General features: G+C 38.3%; 1 protein-coding gene and 1 long non-coding RNA gene across 2 annotated transcripts in view; one reads left to right on the top strand and one right to left on the bottom strand.

Annotated features, from left to right (window-relative positions):
• MTX2 (metaxin 2) overlaps window positions 1–11,012 on the bottom strand; it is a 64,275-nt gene extending 53,263 nt beyond the window's left edge. The window contains exon 1 of the mRNA XM_027055436.2: window positions 10,781–11,012. Within this exon, the coding sequence (XP_026911237.1) occupies window positions 10,781–10,820 (40 nt within the window). The 5' untranslated portion in view covers window positions 10,821–11,012. The remainder of the gene's footprint in view (window positions 1–10,780) is intronic.
• Window positions 11,013–11,044: 32 nt separating this feature from the next.
• Window positions 11,045–23,899, top strand: part of LOC113595306 (uncharacterized) — a 28,065-nt gene continuing 15,210 nt past the window's right edge. The window contains exons 1-2 of the long non-coding RNA XR_003415795.2: window positions 11,045–11,189; window positions 16,435–16,938. This is a non-coding gene — a long non-coding RNA (uncharacterized LOC113595306). The remainder of the gene's footprint in view (window positions 11,190–16,434; window positions 16,939–23,899) is intronic.

The following is a 23,899-nucleotide window of genomic DNA, read 5'->3' as shown; positions in this document are numbered from 1 at the left end:
TGTCACATTATAAAAACAATCAGCCATTTGTCATTAATTTCCAATAAAAAGCAGGTCAACTACATGTGATCATGAATAGATATGAACCTTATAATTGGGCTGCAAGATTTGAATTCTCTTTTAAGAAATGGTCATCTGGGGCACCTGGATGGCTCAGTCGGTTAAGCATCCAACACTTGATCTCAGCTCAGGTCATGTTCTCACAGTTGGTGAGATCAAACCCCACATCAGGCTCTGCGCTGTCAGTGCAGATTCTCTCCCTCTCTCCTTCTGCCCCTCTCTCCCACTAACCCTCTCTCTAAAATTAAAAAAAAAAAAAGGGAAGGAAGAAAGAAATTATCTGTTTCAATCGATGTGTTCTGTATAAGAATGTAAGTTCATCAAAGGTAAGAACTGTTTTGCTCTTCTATGTAACCCAGCACCTAGCAGAGGACCCAGCACAAATTAAGTACTCAACCTAACAAATATATTCTATAGGAAATCAAGCAGGTCTTTTGCTATCTAAAGCCTGAAAAATATCTGACAGCAAAAAGTTGCTATAACTCTGGAAATAAAATCATCAAACAAAATTAACATCTCAACAAAAATGTGTACTAAATTCAACAGTAAAAACTCATAAACTCATTTTCGCTCCCAAATTGTTTAATGGTTCTAACCGAGGTATACAACCCAATCATCTATGTAGGTTTTGAAAATATCCTTGCCCTAGAGCTGTCCTTAACCTTCACACATAACAGGCCTTTAGTGAGAAAAAAGGGAATGTGTGTGCAAGTGCATGGATGAGGTTTGAGAAATGCCATGCAATGCAAGCATGGCTTTAGAGAGCTCCACAGATAATTGTAATGTGCAATAACACCCTACCACCTTTACACACCATTCTACCCACACCCACATCCCATCCACCCCCACCTCATTTTAGAACCTCTATTAGTTCATGAATGGGACTAGTCAGTTCCCAGATTTAATTAAACTCAGCTGATCCCTCTGCACCAGTATTATCACCACCTTGTTTACCGTGGCATATTGTATTTCTTAAAGACAGCCACAACAATATATCCTGTCCCAGAAGCTCTTCTAGAACCTCACCAACACCCCACCTACCCCATCCTCCTATCAAGAGGTGAAAGCTAAATCTCCTCCCCTTGAATCTGGGGCAGACTTGTAACTCTGTTGTGGCTGACAGAATATGGTAGAAGTGATGCTTCAAGACTTCCAAGGCAGAGTCATAAAAGGTGATGTATCTTCTCCTTTGGTGGCTTGAACATATGCCTTTGGAGAACTGAGTTAAATGTCTGACCTCTCTATGGCCTCCAGGCTCTGAGGAAGTCCAGGCCACATGGAGAGGCCATGTATAAATGTTCCAGAAGACAATCACAGCTGAGTTCCTAATCGGCAATTCTTAGACATGTAAGTGAAGATGTTTCTAGATGTTCTAGCCTCCAGCTATCGGATCATCCCTAGCCTTTGAGTCCTTCCATCTGAGTATCCACACACTGTGAGGCAGAAACAAGAAATCTCTCCAGTGGCCTATCTGAATTATTGACCCACAGAATCCATGAACATAATAAAATGGCTGTTTTACATCCCTAAGCTGTGGTGTGGTTTGTATACTACAATAATAACTGAACAGTTTCAGTTTTAATAGTTACTATTAGTCACAGGTCTATCATTAAAGACAGAATTAAATATTAATCCATCTGAAGCCTCAGAATTCCCTCTGTTCATCTAAATCAGACTCCTGACCATGTCACATTTATAAACCCCACTTTACTGCTTCAGGCATGGATTTTGGTATTTTCACCTTCCCTCTAGTCAGTTCCATTTTATTAATCCATTACTTTGAAACTTTACCTTCCTGAAATCTCACTCTCCAGCTTCCTGACCACATTACTGCTCCCTGACCTCCAGAATTTGGAACCCAGTAACTACAATGGCATACCTCCATCAGAAACTCTGGTCTGTTGGCAGTTACTACATTATTCAGGAAATGAGGAAAAAAAGAATCCAAGAGAAAAATGATTTAAGTATGCCAGCTAAACTCAAAGCTTACCATAATCTTTTCATAAAATGCAGACCAGTAAAGCCATTTACCTATGATACAAAGATAATCCAAAACAGTAAGTAATGAAACATACTTTATATTTGTTTTTAAACTGTACCCCATGACTTCTAAGACATTATCTCCCTTTCTAAATATTTAAGACTAAAATGATTTTACCTTCTCCAAATAGCCACATGATAGTGTGGGAAAATCAGTACAAGTATATATGACAAGAAGGAGAAATCTGTTTGAGAAGAAAATATATCAAGAATAATTCACAATCTCAACTAAAAAAAATAAATATAAACTACTACATAAATACCTAACATTATATAACCAATTCTCATCCACTAGCCAAAGTACGTCATCAAATTGATGAATAGTAAAAATTACAATAACAATGCCTAATGAAAAAAAGAAAGTAGCTTTTATTTTTACATTCTTATTGACATAAAAACTTTTTTTAATTGATAAAACAAGAAAATCAGAAACTTCTCATTCACGAAGCCAAAACATTCTGCTATAATGTAAAGGCTAACAATCAAAAGAAAAGGAGGTCAAAAGGCCACATCATTAAAGCATCAGCTGCCAATGCTAACTTACAGAAATAAATGCTGGAGTAATGATGGCCCTCTTCAGGCCTAACAAATGATACAATTTATTTGTATGAAGTTCTAGTCAGTGTTCCAGTTTGAACAGGTAACGAAATACAACGTGTGTGAGGCAATTCCATTTCAATATCTAAGGATACTGTATCCCCTGGGATAAATATACCAAACAAACTTTTTTGAAAATCCAAATGCAGACTAAGTCATAAAGAAACTTCTTTGGTTTATAAAAGTTCTTATAGATAAAAATATATGATCAGCACAAAAACACAGCTAAGTGTGTAAGCATAACGAAATGCTTTTTACGGTTTCCATTTTGCTAACGCAGTTACAGTTAATGGGAATTGCCATGACAAAATGATTGTTTTTATGAAAATAACCCTCTTTATCACTAACCAATCAAATTTCATTTTTATTACTGATGTAGAAAAGTTCAAAACCATGATTCATTTATAGAGCGTACAAAAATAAGAAAAGTGTTCAAGAATAGAGTAAGGATCATTTACAAAGCCATAAAAAATTAAAACATGCATTTCTCTTACTGGCAAGGCAAATATTTCTACACATAAATGTCTGTAGCTGAATTTGCTGAATATTATTACTTCTGTCTTTGAACAAAAAATGAGAAGCCTGAATTTAATATCTTGTCTCCATTTGGTATCTTCAGTCCATCTGATAACTGCTTACCAAGAAATTTATAACATGTTTGAAAAATGTTAAAAAGTTTGATAATTTTTTTTTCAATTTTCACTCATATATGGAAGGCTTGAGCTAACATTAATTAATAACTCAAAAGTCTTCACAGAAATAAGATGAAATCTTTATGGGGTACCCATCACCAAAAACAACTAAAAATCATGTAATTTCAGAGCATGGAATGTTAATAAAGCATACAAGAAAATTAAAACTCACATTATAATTAACTGTGGACTACTTCAAGGTCAGAAACTTTCAAGTTATCTTAACATCATATCAAACTTTTCTAAAAGACAACAAAACACTGCCTCTGAGAATTCGGTTTCCAACCTATTCATGAATATAAATATGATAAAATAAAATAGGCCACACTGTTGTCAATAAATTGTCTTTTGCCTCTAATCTGAAGTATAACCTATTTTGTCTTTGCTTTGCTTCTCCATCTGCCCCTTCAATATCATCTTCAAATACTCCAGGGTGATAAGGACTACAGTGTGAGACTATTTATGTGGCTGATTTGAATGAAAGAAGATTCTCTGAAATGTGATGGCCAGTTGAAAACGTCTCAATAATTCCTCGGTGCATTCCTCAATACTGGAGAATCCTCAGAATACTAAGTGAAAATAACTAAAAAAAAAATCTTTATTTTCGAGAACAAAAGAATTGAACACAGTGTATATTTTCAATTATCTGCTACAACTGCCATCATTAGATAATAAGGCATGCAGGTATTAAGAGCTTTGACTATCATTTTCCTCATGCTCAATAAACCTTGTGAGCAACAGCAACACATCGATTTTACTTTTAAACTACGTTTTCCACTTTGAGCTTCTAGCACCCTTCTGAACTGCTTTCAAAGTCCACATTTCCTAGTACTTACATGGAAGAGGGATGAAATAAACAATACTTTGTTGCTGATATAAAAACAAAATGTTGTAGGGCACCTGGGTGGCTCGCTAGGTTAAACATCCAACTCTTGATTTTGGCACAGGTCACAATCTCACAGTTGGTGAGATCGAGCCCTGCACTGGGAGCTGTGCAGATACCATGGAGCCTGCTTGGGATTCTGTGTCCCCCAACCTCTCTCTCACTCACTCTCTGCTCCTCCCCCACTCACGTTCGTTCTCTCTTTCAAAATAAATAGTTTTAAAAAATGTAAACATGCCTGTTTTGATAATACTTTGAAGATGCTTAGAAATGGATTCCATGGAACCCATAAAACTACTTTCCCAGATCATACTATAAATTAATGCTACTGCTAGAATGAAGTTATTAATAAACTTAAATAATTAAGCACCCACATGTCCACAAAGATAAATGAAATATTGAAAGTCTTCTTTTTTTTATCCCTTATATAGTTTACTGAGCTTCTAAATAAAGAACAGAACAGATATTATACTGATTTCAAAAGATTAATAATTACAGTATGATGAAATTAACTGATATGCTTAAAATATAGAAAGGCATTGGTGAAGTAATAAGGTCATTCAGAAAGATGGTATAGGGTTACTAAAAATAAAGATACTTTGGACAACATGCTGTCCAAAATGGCAATAGGATAACATTACCAATGGAACATCCTCAGAGGCTCTCGGGCAATGAAAGTAGTAACAACAATTACCATGTACTGAACATTACTAGGTACCACCCTATACTAAGTGCTTAATATATATTATAAAACATATTATCCCCTTTTACAAATAAGGAAACTGTGGCCTGGGACAGTCTGCCCAAAATCACAGAACGAGAGGGACAGCTGAGCTTAGAACTCATTTCTGTCTTACTCCAATGGCCCAGTTCCTAACCTTTATATTCTACTACCCAACAGAGCTTCAATTTCCTCATCTATAAAACAAGAATAATATCTATCAGACAGGATCAGAAGTGTCTAGGAGGCTCAGTCAGTTAAGTGTCCAATTTCGGGGCAGGTCATGAATCTCCCGGTTTTTGAGTTTGAGCCCTGCATCAGGCTCTCTGCTGTCCATGCAGAGCCTACTTAGGATCTTCTACATCCCTCCCTCTCTCAAAAATAAAATAAACATTTAAAAAAAATTTTTTTAAACAGGATCAAATTGTTAATATTAGCAATTATGTATATCAATCATCTAGAACAGTGGCTCAGAAAAGGATGCTTACAGTGTGTCAGATACAAGGTTAAGCATTATTATTTTCTCATCATCTTTAAAATTTTCTTAATTAAAATTTAAACCATCTTGCAAACAAAAAACCTGAGACTTAAAAAGGCAAGTAATTTACCCAAGGTCACATTTAGTGAGTAGCCAGGTCTGACTTACTCCAAAGTCCACCACAAGTGTAAAAACAAGGTGAAAGAAGTGACTGACTGATGAAGCATCTGGTTGGTTCATTCCATGGAGCATGTGACTCTTGATCTTGGGGCCTTAAATTCGAGCTCCACTTTAGGAGTAGAGATTACTTAAAAATGAAATCTTAAAAAAAAAAAAAAAAAGTGATTGACACTGTGGGAGATTTCTGCTGCTTAGTGCTCAGCACCTCTCTCCTTTTGTGTGTATGATGGGTCTGCGGAGCCCTAAAGCCTGGAGCCACTCCTAGTACAGGGATAAGCAAGAGTCCGGTCTGTCCATCACAGTACTCCATCCTCTTTGGCTCCAAATGGGCTCACACAACCCAAATGGGGATACTCAGCCCTCCCCTATGATATACTGGAAAAATCTTGCCATAAAACAAACAAAACAACAACAACAAAAAGCAAATAAGTATTGAAAATACACAGTTCCAAAAGATTTTGAAAATGATTCAATATCCAGGACTATTTTTATCCCTCTTCCAAGGTTCTAAATCTAGCATATCATCACCTAAGATCCAAGCTATAATTCAAAAATTAAAAATTAAAAAAAGTTAAAATTCAAAATTATAATTTACCCTTCCTTTCCATATTATTAAGTAATAAGAACAATTCAAAATCCTCTTCCACTTCAGGAAATTTATCCAAAGAAACTACTCAAGAGATACACAAATATGTCTATGAAAGCACTATTGACATCACAGAAAAATCATATATACCAGTGATGGCTTTAGGATACATCAAGTTGACTAGACTGAACTACATTTGCCAGAATTCTCTTTCTACTGATTAGGATAAGCTACAAGGGACATTTTCTAGCAGACCCTGGGAAAACAAAAGAGAAGAGCCATTTTGTAGTATATAAACTCCTTCTCTGTTAGCCATGTGCTGCTGTGAAGGGATTTTGCAGATATGAATAAAATCCCTAATCAGTTAACTTTACATTAATCAAAAGGGGGATCGGGATGCCTGGGTGGCTCAGTCGGTTAAGCATCCGACTTCAGCTCAGGTCATTATCTTGCGGTCTGTGGGTTCCAGCCCGCAGTGCTAATAGCCCAGAGCCTGGAGCCTGCTTTGGATTCTGTGTCTCTTTCTGCCCCACCCCCCCCACCCATGCTTGTATCTCTCTATCTCTCAAAAATGAATACATGTTTAAAAAAAAATTTTTTTTTTTTTAAAAAAGGGAGGGATCATCTTGGGGTGTGCCTGATTTAATCGGCTGAAGTCTTTAAAGAGAGGGCCTATGAGCTCACACACTGCAAGCAGCACCTGCTGCACGTACCCTTTCTTCCTCCTGAATCTCCCATTCCTGGCTACCTGCCTTGTGAACACAGTCCTTGGTTGGCCTACCCTCACCACAGCATAAGCCAATTCCATGTATGTGTCCATGCGTGTGTGTGTAGACATACAGATATAAAGCTAGAGCTAGAGCCAAAGGTAGAGCTAGAGATCAAAATCCTACAGCTTCTGCTTCTCTGGTTGAACTAATACAACACCCTAAATACCCACCAAAATAAGACTGGATAAGTTATGTATTTCTTCATTACAATGAAATGCTATGTAACCACAGAAAACAATAATGAATAATTCAATTTGCAGACACGGAAACAGATCTCAATGATATATGGCAAAACAGGTTCCAAAAAAATATGTACATTCGATAATTTGTTTCATTTGTTTTTTCATTTAGGGGCAGAGAAGAAGATAGCTCTGCTCACCAAAGTTTTAATGATGAGGGTGAAACTTTAAAGTCTTAACCTGGTGTTACGATTTTAGGTGATTTTTACTTTATTCTTCATATTATTTCATGGTCTACAAGGCCAGGTATCATAATTATTATCAGACAAAAAGGAAAAGAAACCAAACAGTTCTCATTTGACAAGAAAAAACGTAAGATAGATTTATAGGTTAAAATGTGCCCAGAGTCTTAAGGGACAAACGAGTTACGAAAGCAAAGTGGGCATTTCAAGCAGAGGACAACATGTGCCAAAGATGAACTCTAAAACAGTTTAGAAAGGTGAGAATTTAAGAGTGACAAGAGATGAGGCTTACTTATGACAGGTCTTATACACTTCACTCCACCTGCGAACAATACGGAACTAATGAAGATGTTAAAACAAGAGTCGCATTTGCATTTTAAGAAAATAATAGTAGGGTGCCTGGGTGGCTCAGTCATTTATGCGTCCCACTTCTGCTCAGGTCACGATCTCGAAGTTTGGAGGGCAGGCTGGGGTTCAAGCCCCATGTCGGGCTCTGGGCTGACAGCTCAGACCCTGGAGCCTGCTTCAGATTCTGTGTCTCCCTCTCTCTCTGTCCCTCCCCCCCCCCAAAACTAAATAAACATTCAAAAAAAATTTTTTTTAATAAGGCTCTCAAGAATATCACAGATAGATGCAAGATGCCTTTCAATGTTTCTGAAAGAAATGTCAGTGTGTTGGCTCACATCCACTGAAAGGAAGAAGAAAAAGCACACTGTTAATAAAGCTCTCAGCTGCAAAAACAGATTCACAACTATTTATTCTATTTATAATAGGACTGTATAGATATGTACCTCTAATCTCCTGAGATTGATCTCTTCCGAGAAAACCATATTATTGTCAGAAATAGAAAACTCTGAATAGTTGTTGGATTGGAGTCACACTTAAAAGTCACTTACAAGGCAAACATAGGGTTTCATATAAATTGTTTATTTTAGCCACCCTTAATTCACTGCTTGTCCAGATACAATCTTTTAAATTTTTTAAATTATATTGTTTAAACCACACAAGTAAAATATTCTCATTATAACAATTCAAACAATTCAGAAATGTAGCTCCTCCCCCCTCCACCAACTCCCTACACTTATTACTCTGAAATTACAAGTTAAAATTAGTTGAATATTCTATTTTTCTGTACTTACATAAACATATACATGTTTATATAGGGTTTATTTAACAACAATGGGGTTCATACAATATATATATTATACTATAACTTGTTTTTATTTAAGATAATCATAAATTTCAAGCCGATATATTTAACAGATATATCTCTTGATTTCTAGTATTTGTAATAATGTGGGCATACCATAATTTGGCATATATTTAGTACATTTCTGGGTTTTTGCTATTAAAATTAAAGCTATAATGCATATTGCTTTAAACAACAGTCCTTGTATTTTTATCAAATAAATTCCCCGAAAAGTTTCTGGATCAAAGGATGATATTTTAATAAACACTGCTATATTAAGTTCCCAAAAAGTAGTAATAATTTATAGACTCACCAATAGTTTGAGGGTAGATGTTTTCCCCATGCCTTTGTCAGTACTAGAAATTATCATACTCATTTTTGTGCATCTGACTAGCTGGAAAACTATCTACTTTCATTGACAGAGAGCATTTATTCATATGTTCATTGTCCATCTGCATTTCCTGTTTGTGAACTGCCTGTTCCTATCCTTTACCCTAGATTCTGCTGATATTTTCATTAATCTGTAGAAACGTATGTCTTTTATCATATAAAGCTTTTTAAATTTTTCTGCAATCAAACCTGCCAATTTTCTCTCCCAAGGATTCTGGATCCTGTGTGTCCTTAGGCTTCCTCTGCTACCCAAGATTATTGAAAATTACCACCTATATTTTCTAATTATTTTATTACAATTTGGTTCTTGTTCTTATTTTACATTTAAATCTTTAATTCATTTGGAATTTATTCTTGTGGTGTTATGACCTAGGAACTGGCCCAACACCATTTATTGAATTTTCCATCTTTAAATGCCTCCTTCTAGGGTAATAGAGCATTACAAACAGCTAAGATGACAGACAGATTACAATTCCTAGAAATTCTTAAATTTTACTAACTGACACAAAAGTCCAAACTCATTAAGTTTACTGAAATACATTTATCATTTTTTTTAGAAGAAATCACACATTGGAATACATGCATACAGTATACCAGTATCAGCATACAATATGAAATGGTTGATTTTTTTTAACATTGCAGAAATGGAAATTAAATCAGTGATCTAACTTTTTTTTTTTAACATAAGCGGTAAAAAGAGAAATAATCATTGTTTGAAATCTTAAGATTATTCACTGACTCGGGTCACAAATTCTACTAAGCACCAACTAACAGGTGTTCAGGATACAATGGGGGACAAAACAAATAGATCCCTATTTTCATGAAGCTTTTAATCTAGTGAGGGCTTCCCTCTCTGCCAGAAAACAATGTATTTAAGTGAAAAAGAAAAAAAGAAACGTATGTTCACACAAATGCAATGCAATGAAAACCATTTTACAAATTTTAGGACACATTCAGTACTTTCCATTTCCAAGACACTACTTCATTTTAAATGTACCTATTTATCCTGGTAACTGTCTCTTTACTCATGTTGAAAATACTTCTGGGAAGTTAAGATTAACTCCATTTAAAGATTATCCCATCAATACATACCTACAATACCTGTGTCTAGTCTCACTTCCTCAACAATATTTAATTTCTTCCACTACAGTAAGAACCTCGAAAATACAAAACATAAATCTATTTTATTTACATCAGCTACATTCAGTCCATCAAATCAAAGGTGTTTCTAAAAAATATATGTAGATTGACTTTTCGACGAATCCTGCAGACCTAGCAGATGGCAATATCGTGGTGCTGGGAAGGAAAGCAAGATCTTCGGTAGCCCCTCAACAACATTAGGTAACAAGGGCAACTCATTAGTGACAATCACTTTAAACTTCAGGTCCAACGACGGAGGCCAACCTCACTCTCAGACTGAATGAAGCCTTGTAAGACCTGGCCCCTGTAGCCACGCCCCCTCATGCCAACCCACGACATCCTTCACGCACCCCCACCCCTCTTGACCTAACCGGAGGGGAACCAAAGTACGCCCACGAGAAGGCAGGCGGTATTCCCGCCCCTGCTAGGTGACCTTGGCCAAGTGTCCCCCCTCAGTTTTCTCATCTGTGAAACGAGGCTGGTACTCCGTGCCCGCCTCTATCCCCAGGCCTGGGTTCTGCATCTAATGCCGCAAGGTTGAGGCAAAGCTGCAGCCCTAACCCGCACGCTGCTCCCGGCGACTGCCCTGCGCCGCCCCCGCCTCCACCCGCAGCCCAGGGCCACGCGCGCTACCTGCGATCTGCGAGACGAAGGCTTCCGCCACTAGAGACATGTCGGCTGGGCGGTCCTGCGCCCGCAGTTCCTGGTCCCCACGGCCCTCGGCGTCCTCTCCTACAACCCCGGCGTCTCCTAGCTGCTACCAGTCCCGACCCGGCTGAGGCTCAGACTCGCGCAGCCCACCCTGGCGGCGGCGGAGGCGGCGAGGACCCCAAGGTTACCGCCAGGCCCGACCAGGAACTTCCGGCGCAGCTGACAGTGGCGCGAGAGCGCTTCCGCCGGCGCAACTCCGCCCTCCTCCCCCCACGCGCCCGGTTTCCTAATGCAAATCTCCCCGCCTCAGCCAAGCGCTCCGTGGGCCTGGGTGCGTGGTTGCCGACCGCGGAAAAGGGGAATCCGGAAAAGGGGATCCCGGATGTTTTCAGTATCCTTTCTGTAAGCGAGAATTTTGTAAGCAAGTAAAGTTTTTAAGCACGCCATACCAGGCACTTTAAAAAAGGTATTAACAGCATTCTGTTTCATGTCAGCTCAACAACCCAGTAAGCCGGTATTGTGATAGCCATTTTAAGGGTAAGGAAACAGAGAGTTTAAACTGCCTGCTCAGGGAGTATGCCACGTTAACTTTCCTCTGTTCCACTATACTGTTAGGTTGATAAGTCCATGGACAGACATTAGTGCTTATTCTTTTATTCAAACATGCTTGCTAGAGAGGAGGCTTGACTAACACCTAAGCTGAGAGACAGTTTGTCCATCAACTCTATTACCCGAAATGAAGCTCATCTTGCAGAATAAGATACTCTAGTTTCACACACGTCTCCTTTTTGGAGGTGGGTGAGAGGGGCAGAAAGAGGAGGAGACATTAAATCCATAAGTGACTTTCTATACAGTTTATACAAAGCTATACAATTAAGGAAAAATCAGAATATGTTACAGATTTAGAGGCATAAAGTATTACAAGTGAAACTGACTTCAGAGATCATCTGGTAAGCCAAAGCCCCCTTTCACTGATGAAAAACTCCTAACAGATCACCACAAACTAAATGGCTTAAAACAATTTTATTCTCTCCCAATTTTAGAGGCTAGATGTCCAAAGTCAGGGTGTACAGAGGGCCATGCTTTCTCTCAATACTCCAGGAAAAATCCTTTGCTACCTCATTGTAGCTTCTAGGGGGTGCCAGCAATCTTTGATCTTCCTTGGCTTATAGACACATCACTCAAATCTCTGCCTTCATCACATGGCAGAGTATGTTCATGTCCAAATTTCTCTCTTATAAATCCACCAGTTCTTGGATTAGGGTCTACCCTAATCCAGTATAGCCTCATATTAACTTGATTTCATCTGCAAAGACTCTATTTCCAAATAAGCTCACATTCACAGGTACCAGGCGGTAGAAACGAATATACTGGTTTTTTTCTTCTTATGGGTAGTTGGGGGGGGGGGGGGGGGGACACAATTCTACCCACTGCACTAAATAATAACTATTTTAAGGATAAATCATCAATTTGCATCACCTCTGAAACTAGGAAACTTGTTAAACTAAGTTTAAACATACCCAAAAACGTAAATGAACATAAACCCAGCCATGTTTGAAGACACAGTATCTTCTCATTGGCTGAGACTCAGAGTTGACGAGGGGCTGAAATCACAGGTTTTTCTGGTTTGTGCTACGGGAGATAACATTGATAGTAAAGAATATACTATGCCCATGGGTGTAATGACCAGGAGAAATTAACTGTTCCAGGTATTGGGTGTCCGTTGAAAGAAAAACTTTTAATTCCTGTCTGTTTCTCTGCACAGTGAAGTAGTTTAACTTGTAAAAGTGAAGACCTGTCACCTATTCAAGTTCTATTACCACATTTTGTTTGTCCCTTTTTAAAAGCAGGAATAAAAATTTCGGCTACTTTTTTTTTGTTAATGTTTTATTTATTTTTTGAGAGAGGGTGAGTGGAGGAAGGGGCAGAGAGAGAAGGGGACAGAGTATCTGAAGCGGGCTCTGCATTGACAGGCTGACGGCGGCAAGCCAGACGTGGGACTCCAACTCATAAACCGTGAGATCGTGACCTGAGCCAAAGTCAGACGCTCAACCGACTGAGCCACCCAGATGCCCCTTTTGACTACTTTTTGACACATGCAGATTTCGTTAAGATTTCTCCATGACATAGAGATTGTGTGGAAACCTGAACCAAAGTCCTTAGTATTGGACCAGGGAATCAAAAATCCAACAAGTCCCAAAGGCAAAGGTGAGCCCCAAAATGGAAGGAGAATGGCAAGAGCCAGAGACTGGGCATACATGCAAGAGAAATAGAGCAAGATTAAAGGTAAAGGAGAATGCACCCTCAAAATTTCGTTAGGTGTCTATGGCTTGATGCATGGATGAACTGGACTGGCTCAAAGATACTGAGTTGGGACTGACACGAATCCTGTTCTAGCAAGCTTTTGAGAAAGAAACATGGATCTGCTGGGGGCACTGTCTATATTCAACCCTTTCATCATTGTAGTCGGGGAAACAGACTCATCAGCGCCATATGGATTCACTTTTTCTCCCTGACTGATGGTTCTTTTGCTTCCCACACAGGCTAATTTAGACTGGAAAGAATCTATAATGTGGGAGGTCTTTATTACTAAAAATTAGATCCAATAAAATGCAGATGTCCTGACAGTATCCACAAACAAGCTGTCTTTGAATAAATAACCAACTGGAGAAAATGTATTTTTGCATCTGTATCAGAACAACTGGCAGATTTAAAACTGAGGATCTGTTTAAGATCACAATTAAGGAAAATACAAGAAAACAAGCCACTGGAATTTTTAAGGATGAGATGATAAAACAAAAGTGCTAGGGAATCCATATGTTACTAAAAGGATAATCACACAATTATTTAACATAAAATATTAATGCATGCTATTAACATTGTTTGCCCTAATAAAATCACTTTTCTTGCAAAACTGTTCCATCATGAGAATATTTTCCTGTCTCTAATCTAGATTTTACATTACTGTATTAAATAGGAAATATACAGCTGTCATGATGAATACATACTTTATTAACATTAAAATACTAAGGCATTTTATCTGCATTTCATTTTTCTCTGACAGAATGTTAATATTTTAAATGTAAATATCTTCTTTCTTGACAAATGCCTGCAAGATAAAATTTTGGCTGAGATTCCTTCAAGATTATACTACTTATTTGACAATGATGTAATAAATTCATGCCTTTTATTCAAATTAGACCATCCTCCCACCCTCACCAACAGAAATAATCGTGGATAATTCTATCAATCCAAATAAAGTGTAAATGCAATTAAAAACACTAAGGTAACCATGTTGTGCCCCAGAACGTTTTTGTTCATCTGTTAACAGTTCTTACTTCCTTAAAAATAATAGAGGGGCACCTGGTGGCTCAGTTGGTTAAGCATCAACTTCAGCTCAGGTCATAATTTCGCCATTCGTGAGCTTGAACCCCATGTCCGTCTCTGCGCTGACAGGGGATGATCCTCTGTCTTCATCTTTCTCTGCCCTTCCCCCATGCTCACTTGCACTCCCTCTCTCAAAAATAAATAAATATTAAAAAAATAAAAATAACAGAACTGTAGACAACTACAAGCAATCTAATATATCAGGTTAGCAAAGATATTTTTGAAAGGGTACAGAAATGTGTCAGCCATTCGTCCTTACGTCTCTCAACTCTTCTTTCATCCATTTTGTTTAATTCCTGAGAGATCATGATCGATCCAGAACTAAGTTCTTACCATTTTCTCACTTTCTGATCCCACCCTCTTGTATTTTAGGCTAGCACACCCTCAAATGAACTACAGGCATATTGACTGCAACGCTGCACTTTGGGAAATAACTACATTATTGATTACAGTGGGCCTAGATACTTCAAATATTAACCAGTTTTCAATAGAAATTAAAATGATAGTTTTCTGCCTAATTTGGCAGAATATGTGTGTTGTCTCATTTTCATAGCTTTATGTTTTTATTGGGATCTGAGTCTTTTAACCGTATCTAGTGGTGCTTTTCACTGGCGGTTGATGTCTTATCTACCATTGTAGGAACTGAATGAGTTAGGACTCTCCTGGTCGCAGGTTATAAAGACACAATTAAGCCTAGCTAAGCAAGTTTAAGTCATAGCGGTAGAAAGTACACCCGAGTAATTCACAAAACTGAATGAAGCGCTCTAGGGACCAAGGTATCAGCTCTGTGTCTCTCCTTGCACCTCTCATATCTGTTCAGTGTTACTCTCTTTAGCCGAAGGCACACCTTCTCCCAGCTGGCAGGAAAAACAGTTGCCCAGATAGCGCCAATGTCACATCTTCTTACCTTGGCAGCCCCAACTTCCATAAATTAATAATCCCGGGGAAGAATTATAATCGCTTGGATGTTGTCACCTCTGAACGAAATACTTTGTCCAAGCGGATGGGTTCCACGATAGACCAAGCAAAGGAGGAATAGAATCTGTTACAAAGGAAAATGATGGAAAAGACACCAGGCAACCAATGCCATATACCACAGTCCACAAAGAAGAATCAAGAGTGCTATAGTGAGGCTACCACTTGTTTTAAAACTACAAAAGTCACTTAAGCTCTTGAATGTTTTTCATTTCCATAAAGGGGGTCATAAAATGTCATGATGCCTTGACTACAGCCCCTAGAGTTGGGAAGGGGAGAGAAATTCGGATGATTGTGTTCACTAAGAGGAAAAGCTGAGGATGTCTTCAACAGAATTTTTACGTTTATTATTTATGTAGATATTATATTATATATATTATGGAAGTAGTTACTTTCACATAAATGTAGTGAGCGAACAACCTTAAATCACTGTAGCAGTAAACTTGCAGGGTTTTTTTTTAATTTATTTATTTTTGAGAGAGAGAGAGAGACAGACAGACAGAAAGAACAAGTTGGGGAGGGGCAGAGAGAGAGGGAGAAAGAGAGAAGCAGGCTCTGCATTGCCAGCCCTGAGCCCAGTGCAGGGCTCACAACCTGAGCCAAAGTTGGACGCTTAACCCACTGAGCCACCCCGGTGCCCCAACTTGCAGGTTTTCAAAACAAAAAAGAAAAACCACCGTACACAATGGTCTCATCCCATTGTGTATATTTTGTCCTTCCAGAGCTGGCTAACAAGGATATATACTTTCTGAAGCTGTAAATAATATGTGTGAACATAACAACATGGAGAATATGAATGATGCTATGTTAAGTAAAAAAAGCAGAATTTAAAAACTATGGGGCGCCTGGGTGGCTCAGTCAGGTAAGCATCTCACTCTTGATTTCACCTCGGGTCATGATCTCACAGGTTTATGAGTTCCAGCCCCGCGTCTGGCTCTGTGCTGACAGCTCGGAGACAGGAGCCTGCTTCAGATTCTGTGTCTCCCTCTCTCTCTCTCTCTGCCCCTCCCTCCACTCATGCTCGCTCTCTCTCTCTCTCTCTCTCTCTCTCAAAAATAAATAAACGTTAAAAATTTTTAATAAAAAAATATGGAGATCAAAAAGTCTGGAAAACACTAATCCAAATTAAGTAAGTTTCTTTACTATAGGACTTCTTAGAACTATGAAGATGCTCCTAAGAATTATGAGCTTCCATAATAGAGAACGGTATGCAGATTTCTACACTTTTTTTTTTTCCAACTAACCAAAATTCCCTTCACCAATCTCTCCAAAAGAATTTCTCAAGATGAGATGCATCTCGGAACACACTTTGGAATTTTGGAGCACTCTGTACACCAGTTTCCTTCGCCTCCTCTCTGCCCTCCAAGTCAAACACAGAATCTAGGAATTTTATTTCTATTTTACAGGAAACAGATCTTTCTAACTTTGGAAGATTGCCACAGAGTACTGCTAGTGTTGTCACTAACATGCTACTGAACAGCATACTGAAAGCCACTCTAACGCAGGCGCCTAGAGCTGGAGACAGTGGAGTGCTGAGGAGGAGAGTGGCTCTGTTGAGGGCAGGGGAGAACAAGGAGCCATTTGAGTCAAGAGGCCCAGGAGTTTCTGGAAACTCACAAGGAATCTGGCAGCACAGTTCCCAAGAAGTCTGACCCAGGAGGATCAGAAAAACTCTGTGGTTCTCAGAGGCAAATCCCCAACCCTGGGAGTCCAGAAGCTGCAGGCTCTTTCCAGAAGGGAGAAGTTCCTGCCAAGGCCCTTCCAGACTAAGCCTGTAGGTGAGTAACAACATGGCAGGCGGGGTGGGGACAAGGCTGAATGGGATTCTATGTCTCAAACAGAAAACATCCTGAACATTCCAAACATTCCAAATGAGCTTTTTAATTGAAAAATTTCAATGAAGTCACTCCTCAAGAAATACTTTGTCAGCACAGGAGAAAATGACTTCTCAATAAAACTTTGGAAGAAATTATAATGACAGTGAGAGATAGATAGCAAAGAGTTGGATAGATTTATCATAAATCTGTTCATTGAGATGTTGTATTCATTTAAACAGAAGTCATATTGTGTGCAAAAAAAATCTTTTGCATGTTTTTTTAAGTTTTATTTTTTATTTTTTTTATTTACATCCAAATTAGTTAGCATATAGTGCAACAATGATTTCAGGAGTAGATTCCTTAGTGCCCCTTACCCATTTATCCCATCCCCCCTTCCACAACCCCTCCCGTAACCCTCAGTTTGTTCTCCATATCTATGAGTCTCTTCTGTTTTGTCCCCCTCCCTGTTTTTATATTATTTTTGTTTCCCTTCCCTTACATTCATCTGTTTTGTATCTTAAAGTCCTCATATGAGTGAAGTCATATGATTTTTGCCTTTCTCTGACTGACTAATTTCACTTAGCATAATACCCTCCAGTTCCATCCTCATAGTTGCAAATGGCAAGATTTCATTCTTTTTGATTGCCGATTACTACTCCATTGTGTGTGTGTGTATATATATATATATATATATATATATATATATATATACACACATACCACATCTTCTTTATCCATTCATCCATCGATGGACATTTGGGCTCTTTCCATACTTTGGCTATTGTTGATAGTGCTGCTATAAATATGGGGGTGCATGTGTCCCTTCGAAACAGTATACCTGTATCCCTTAGATAAATGCCTAGTAGTGCAATTGCTGGGTCGTAGGGTAGTTCTATTTTTAGTTTTTGAGGGACCTCCATACTGTTTTCCAGAGTGGCTGCACCAGCTTGCATTCCCACCAACAATACAAAAGAGATCCTCTTTCTCCGCATCCTCACCAACATCTGTTGTTGCCTGAGTTGTTAATGTTAGCCATTCTGACAGGTGTGAGGTGGTATCTCATTGGGGTTTTGATTTGTATTTCCCTGATGATGAGTGATGTTGAGCATTTTTTCATGTGTCAGTTGGCCATCTGGATGTCTTCTTTGGAGAAGTGTCTATTCATGTCTTTTGCTCATTTCTTCACTGGATTATTTGTTTTTTGGGTATTGAGTTTGATAAGTTCTTTATAGATTTTGGATACTAACCCTTTATCTGATATGTCACTTGCAAATATCTTCTCCCATTCCATCAGTTGCCTTTTAGTTTTGCTGATTGTTTCCTTTGCTGTGCAGAAGCTTTTTATTTTCATGAGGTCCCAATAGTTCATTTTTGCTTTTGTTTCCCTTGCCTCTGGAGACGTGTTGAGTAAGCAGTTGCTGCGGGCAAGATCAAAGAGGTTTTCGAGTATTTTGATGGCTTCCTGTCTCACATTTAGGTCTTTCATCTATTTTGAGTTTATTTTTGTGTATGGTGTAAGAAAGTGGTCCAGGTTCATTCTCCTGCATGTCGCTGTCCGGTTTTCCCAGCACTGCTTACTGAAGAGACTGTCTTTATTCCATTGGATATCCTTTCCTGCTTTGTCAAAGATTAGTTGGCCATACGTTTGTGGGTCCATTTCTGGGTTCTTTATTCTGTTCCATTGATCTGAGTGTCTGTTCTTGTGCCAGTACCATACCATCTTGATGACTACAGCTTTGTAGTATAGCTTGAAGTCTGGGATTGTGATGCCTCCTGCTTTGGTTTTCTTTTGCAAGATTGCTTTGGCTATTCGGGGTCTTTTCTGGTTCCATACAAATTTTAGGATTATTTGTTCTAGCTCTATGAAGAATGCTGGTGTTATTTTGATAGGGATTGCATTGAACGTGTAGATTGCTTTGGGTAGTATCGACTTTTGCATGATATTTTGTAGTAAAGAAGATAACAATTGTTTGATTATCTGATACTAATGCATATATACATGTATATATATGTGTATATATATATATATGTATATATACGCATATATATAAATACAGTCAGCTTTATCAGTGCTTGCCTCATGGAACTTCACCCAATTTCAGATCCTAAATTTGCTCCAGTTCTGACCAAGTCTGAACCAAGCCTGGTAGCATATTGGAAGCCCCATTCCTATCATACATAGGGTCTGGAATTAGTCTTGGTATTCTAAGTCTGGTATCCAGGGCACCTATAGTTCATACTCTGACCTACATCTTCCCTGCTCCCTGTATTCTTCATGCATGCCTAATTCTTCTGCATTACAGGACTTCTTTCCCAATTTATTTGGTAATCCATTTTTCTCCTAGATATATCTGTCCTAAACTCAAGACCTTTTTTTTTAAAATGTTTTTAATTTATTTTTGAGAGACAGAGCATGAACAGGGGGGAAGCAGAGGCAGAAGGGGAGAGAGGATCCAAAGCGGGCTCTTCACTGACAGCAGCAAGCCCCATGAGGGGCTTAAACCGCGAGACCATGACCTGAGCTGAAGTGGGATGCTCAATCGACTGAGCCACCCAGGTGCCCCTAACCTCAAGCCCTTTTGACTGGGGTCTTGACAGTCACCCTAGTCCTTGTCAGCAGCTAACCTCGACACCCTCCCACACCATCATTACCCTTACATTCTACCTGACTGCTGGGGTCTTGCTTCCAACTGGACAGAAATCTCACAGCCACTCTTCTCTCACCATTTGACTTAAATTATCACCACTTCATGGAGATCCCTGCCACAAGACCTCACCCCAAATATCTGACATTTTTAATATAGGCACTAATCAATTGGGACGAAAGTTCATACCAGTTCCCTGGACATCATGATTTGTAATATTGACAACTCCCAACCATCAATCAGTCTTAGCCCTGCTTATGCTGAAACAGCTCCCCTCTCCCAGAAATCTGCCCAGAATGAGGCCCCAAAATACTTTTTAAAAATTTAACAGCTTGTTCTTTTCTTATGCTCTTAATTTCTTCTATGAAGTAGATAGTTGTAAAAATCAGATATTTTGAATATCTAACCAATTTTCCCATTAATTGAATTTCTTGGGGTCTAATCATGCCATATGGTATATTTGCTGACCTTCACTCATAGTAGATTATTTCCTTGTGTATCCTATAATTTTAATCTGTGAAGCTTTCTGTGGAAATTATTGCAACTATGACTAAAGGCATATCCCTCCAGAAAGGTTTTTCCTTTGCTTCTACCAAGCACTCCAGAAGTAATAGCAGCATAGCCTAGACCTCATTATTTTTTGGTTGATTTCTCAGTGTGGGAGAGCCTCTACAGATAGTATAAATTCAAGTGACAAATCGGTATGAGGACTTATGGTTACAAATTTAAAGTGTATATGACTTTAGTCCAACCAAAATACAGGTGTAAAGCATCCAGCTCCTGCTTGCCTCCTTGTGTTGGTTGATTTTTGCTAGCTTGCCCTTCCTCTGAAGGCACAACCTTTTGGGGCTTTAGCATTGTGGGGATGTCTAACTTAACACTGGCCCAAGGCCTCTTGTTTTCTTGCATGGGAAATAAACCCAAGGCTCTAGGTTAACAAGACCAATAAACTCTCCAGGGCAATCATAGCATCATCTTCCGCCACCCTGTTTTGGTTCTCAACTCAGTCTTCACTTTGGTGTATGGGGATGTTTTATTTTACCCTGATTTCCAAGTGTTTTATACTGAGAGATGTTTTCACGTTGTTTAATCCACAATTTTTCTGGAAATAGAAGTGTCAGTGTGCCTTTTTTTACAATGAAAAATTCAACTGGTTACTCTATCAGTATAATTATATATCATTATATATAATGATATAAATGACTTATATAAACAAAAACTACTTTCAAGAAAAACAAGAGAAGGCCTTACAATGATGTATTTGAGAGAATATCTCACTGTCATTTATATATTTGTTATAAAACAGAAAGCCTAGAAAATAATTTCTGCTCTGTGAAATAACAAAATAGCATTCATTTCCTGTTATCTTTTTGCATGTTCTTTGAATATCCACTGCCACTCTGGGTTAGGCCATTATCTCATGCCAGGATTTATGAAATAGACTCTTAATTAATTTCCACATTTCCAGTCTGTCTCAGCTCCAAATCATGCCACAGATAACCACCAATTAATCTTCCTAAAAATGCTGCTTTTGCAGTAACATTCTTTTTATATATCTCTGATACTTCTCTATTCAGACATTTACCTGCTATACCTCTGTGCCCTTTTTATTCTTGCTTTTGTTCATAATTTTTCTCTCATCTAGAAGGCCTTTCTTCCTTTTCTCTGTCTTTCTGACTCCTGCCCCACTCTTAATGTTCTGTATAAATCTTCCATCCTGGAAAGTTCTTTTACCTACCCCCCTGGAAGCAATCTTGCCCTCCCTAGTACCCAATTAAGTGACTAGCATCTGAAATATTCACTTAGCATTTATCATATGGAACAGAGAATCCTCAATTTTCAAACAAGTGTGTTCCAAAAGTATCTTTGTAAATTGGCTGCTTAAAATACCAAGTGCAATGTCCCTCAGAAGTTAGATTGTAAATACTGGTTCGATTCTGAAGCTAGCTCTCAGAATTCTATTCAGCCCCTGAGGAAACTGAACCAAAGTACTAAATAGTAACAATTCAAAAATTTGTGAGTCAAGCATTACACTATCTAGAAAAAGCAAAAGAATGAATATTAATGTATTCCCCCCTTTGATAAAGCAATAATTTCCACTATTAGGCCAGTTTCTACTCAATTTAACAAATATTTTATTGGACAATTGCTAAGTGCCAGGTACAGTAGAAATACAGCAATCAAGACAGACACATCCCTTGGCCTCATAACAGTCTCTTATCCCTATCCCTTCATGTATCCAATCTTCCCCCATCTCAACGTGCCCTTCTTCCAGGGCCCAAAGTTTCTGACCCAGAAACTGGGCTGTTGCCATTCACCAGTGTGGGAATTACCAGAGAAAAGATGGCCTTGGTTTTGCTTGCTTTGGAGTTTTTTTGGTGGCTCGCTTTTTATGATAGAAGTGGCAATGAATGTGGTTTCTACTATTGTTATATTTTGTTTGGAGAGAGATGGTGTTTTTAATAACATAGAGGACATTTTATTTTATTTTTTAATTAATTAATTAATGTGAGAGAAGATTATGTATTCTATTGGAACTTAAAGTTTGGCATGCTGTAGGACACCATGTAGAGATCTGCAGAGTGATAAAGAAAGGAAATCCGGTCTTCGAGCTTATGGGGATAAGAAGTGACCTGGACTAGAGATAGAGGTTTAGATTCATCAGTGATTCATTCTCATCATAAAGTATGAGTTAGATCATTGTTTTGTAAGTATAGGCTGCTTGAAGGTTTATTTTTTAAAGTGCTAAATTGGCTGTGTGATCTTGTATTTTATTTTGTTTTTTTTTCCCCGAGGGCATTCTACAACAGCAGCTAGTCTGCTCCCCTAGGACTAGAACCTTTCCAGTCTAGCTTTATGCCTCATAAAGACTCTCATACTATACTATATGGATGCAGTAAATATTTGCCGATTGTTCCACTGTGTCAATGTTAGATTCTGAGACACATCAATAATTTCCCTAGGGTTAATAAAAGTAATTGTAAACAGTTGGATAGTCTGATGTACCACAGGCTGGCTAAATATAGCAATAATAGCTACCACATTTGCTAAAATAACAGCTAAGCTGCTATACACAATTTGGGATTAAAGACTCATTAAATAATAATGCAGTTCTTTCCAGCCAAACTATTCTGCTTATTCTTCCAAGACAGGCATTGAATATTTCTGTTCCCATGTTTGTGATGACTCCATTTATCCTACCCGGAAAGATTTTATCACTTTTTCCCATAGGTCCACCCTCTTCTACCTTGTTAACCTTTCTCAAGTCCTGTCCATAAAGGTCTTCCTGAACACTCCGGCCCTGGGTTATCTTACCACCCAGTACACATCAACCTGTTTCCTTAATTTTATCTATGTAGCCTATTTCCCAGCCAGATTGAAGAGGAGTCTTTTAAACTTTTCAGTATCCCCCTTTGCCTAGCCCCATATGGTGAAATAGTAGGCATGATAATAACTCCTTGTTGATGATGATTGAAGGATAGTCACCAAATAAGTCATACTATCATAGAGTATTAGAATTTGAAGGAAACTTTGGCAATTCCATTATGCCGGCTTAACATCTAACAGACATTGTGCATTTGTCCTCAAATTGACTACATAGGCAAATTGGAGGTTCCCAACTAGGATTCCCCAGACAACTGCTAAAATGAGATCTTCTAATGGGGAAGCAGGTCCAAAAACAACCCAGGCTAGCCCAATGTTCTTATTTTGGAAATAAGGAAACATAGTTCCAGGAAGCCAAAATTATTTTTCCAAGGTTGCACAACTGGCTAGTGATTTAATCTAGTTTATCTAGATAAACCTAGTTTACTGATCCCTGAAGGTTTTTGCATAATGCCAAACTATTTGGAGACCGGTACCTTAGCTATATTACCTATATAAAGGACATACATACTTGACAACTTTCCCTTTCTGCTTTCAATAATGATATTTTGAGTTCAAAATCTATTGAATAATTGAACTAGACAGTGACTGGATAAAAATAGTCTTTTGAGTTAACCAAAATAACTTTAAACTTAAAAATGTTCTTTATGGTTATTACCACTGAAACTCAACTCCAAATGGAGTAAAGTAGGAGAAAACTTCCAGAAGGAAACTGCTTCCACTATTTTATCCTTGCTACCAATTCCCATAGGTCAAGGATATTATGAGTCACTAAATCCTCCAAAATAATTTCTATAATGTAAATATGGCTTCTTTGGTGTTGTGAAATTACCACGCTTCATTTTGTTTTGAACATCCTAGATAGAGTTCAACCAATAGTCTTGAAATATAGG

This window comes from Acinonyx jubatus, chromosome C1 (assembly GCF_027475565.1).
Source record: "Acinonyx jubatus isolate Ajub_Pintada_27869175 chromosome C1, VMU_Ajub_asm_v1.0, whole genome shotgun sequence".
Lineage (NCBI taxonomy): Eukaryota > Metazoa > Chordata > Mammalia > Carnivora > Felidae > Acinonyx > Acinonyx jubatus.
The sequence above is the reverse complement of the archived record's forward strand: the minus strand, read 5'-3'. Positions and strand labels throughout refer to the sequence as shown.